At 36.7% G+C, this 1,788-nt stretch overlaps 1 protein-coding gene across 2 annotated transcripts in view; it reads left to right on the top strand.

Annotated features, from left to right (window-relative positions):
* Window positions 1-226: 226 nt before the first annotated feature.
* RAD9B (RAD9 checkpoint clamp component B) overlaps window positions 227-1,788 on the top strand; it is a 19,069-nt gene continuing 17,507 nt past the window's right edge. Inside the window, exons 1-2 of one of the 2 annotated variants that reach the window (XM_023733806.1) lie at window positions 227-468; window positions 972-1,086. In XM_023733806.1, the coding sequence (XP_023589574.1) occupies window positions 421-468; window positions 972-1,086 (163 nt within the window). In that variant the 5' untranslated portion in view covers window positions 227-420. Of the gene's footprint in view, window positions 469-808; window positions 1,087-1,788 lie in introns of both variants that reach the window. The other variant, XM_023733808.1, reaches the window with a different exon arrangement.

Raw genomic sequence — 1,788 nt, 5'->3', positions numbered from 1 at the left:
TGAGATTTTAATTGTGATGTAGAGTCCCTGGGTGGTGCAAACAGTTAACGAACTCAGCTGCTAACTGAAAGATTGGAGATTTAAGTCCACCCAGAGGTGCCTGGGAAGAAAGGCCTGGCAGTCTACTTCTGAAAAATCAGCCATTGAAAACCCGTTGGGGCACAGTTCTACTCTGAATCACATGGGGTCTCCATGAGTTGGAATCGACTCAGTGGCAACCGGTGACTGTGATGTTAAACATAATGAGGTGTTTTGAATTAAACTATCATTTAAAGAAAGTTGATTTTCTTCTAAATAGCTATTAATTCATTTTTTTCCTAGCTTGCTTTAAGATCTGTGAATTCTTGTCGATCAGCATATGGATGTGTCCTCTTCTCTCCTTTGTTTTTTCAACTCTATCAATGGTCATCTTCAGTGGAAATGAATGATAAAGACACATGGAATTTAAATTGCCAGTTGGCAATGAAGGTGAATAGAAGTAGCCTTGGTTTTCTCTTTTATTGTGGAAATATTTGTTATATAATACATAACATCTATTCCATACTTGGTTTAAATGGCATACAGGATAAGTTTATTCATTGATGAATACACATACTCTTCATTTGTTAGCTTTTTTTTTAAATAATATTTTATTTTGTTTTCGGTGAAGGTTTACACAAATTGTTGAGTGACATTGATTACATTCTTCACAGTGCATGAACATTCTCATTATTTTCATTCTGGTTGTTCCATTTCTGTTAATCTAGTTTCCCTGCCCTCTTACATTCTCATCTTTATTTTAAAGCAATTGTTTCTTGGTTGCATACAGGTGATTTTTTAAAGGAGCACAGTGCTTACAGGTAATATTCATTGTTTTGTCAGCCAGTTTGTTATTTAGCTATGAGGTGACCTCAGGGCTTTGTTAATTTTTAAAAAACTAAATAAACAACCATATTAAGTATGTGCTGTTCTATAATGTATTTGTGTTACAGTCACTTCTGCCCATCTTTAGATGTCTGAATTCCCTTGAAAGAAATGTAGAGAAGTGCAGAATATTCACCAGATCTGATAAGTCTGAAGTAGTTATTCAGTTCTTCTGCAGACATGGTAGGTGTAATTAAAACGAGTTTAAAATATTGTATTTTTTCCTTAATGTTTCTCATGTTTAGAATATCCAGTATTCAAACTTCATGTCAAGAATTCATTCCCATTCGTACTATTACGTAGAATTTTTTTAATTTTGCAATAGGGTGTTCTAAGTACTTGAAAAGTATTAGCATACCTGTCGCCTTAGAGATATTGTGAGATATTTGGCATGAAATAATCATTTCCTTTTTTGACTTGTCAGAGGCACAAGGTTTGCCTGCATACTAACCAGTTTTTTTTAATGTCCGTTTGAATTCAAACAATTGGCTGTTCTAAAATGAACTGGCTGACTGATGATGTTCTGTAAGACTGTTTTGTGTGTGTTGACTTAACCGCAAATACTCCTTGGTAAGAACAGAAAATAAGAAAACCTACCTATTGAAGAATGCCGAGCACATTCTGTTGAAAGCTTTTTAGGAGGCAGGTATTATCATGTTTGGGGCTGAAAGAAGCTTGGTGACTGGCCCAAGGTTACAGAGCTAGTAAGTCTCAGTGCCTGGATTTGAGTGCAGGCCCATCGGAGTACAAGCCTGCATTCTCTCTGCCTCACCTACGGTAAAACAGATTTTCTGACTCCTAACCTTGCATGCTGGTGCCCTGGTGGCGCAGTGGTTAAGCACTCAGGCTGCTAACCAAAAGGTCTGTAGTTCAAATCCACCAGCC

The sequence above is a fragment of the Trichechus manatus genome, unplaced genomic scaffold (assembly GCF_000243295.1).
Source record: "Trichechus manatus latirostris isolate Lorelei unplaced genomic scaffold, TriManLat1.0 scaffold00061, whole genome shotgun sequence".
Classification (NCBI taxonomy): domain Eukaryota; kingdom Metazoa; phylum Chordata; class Mammalia; order Sirenia; family Trichechidae; genus Trichechus; species Trichechus manatus.
Note: the sequence above shows the minus strand (reverse complement) of the source record. Positions and strands in the feature narration are given on the sequence as shown.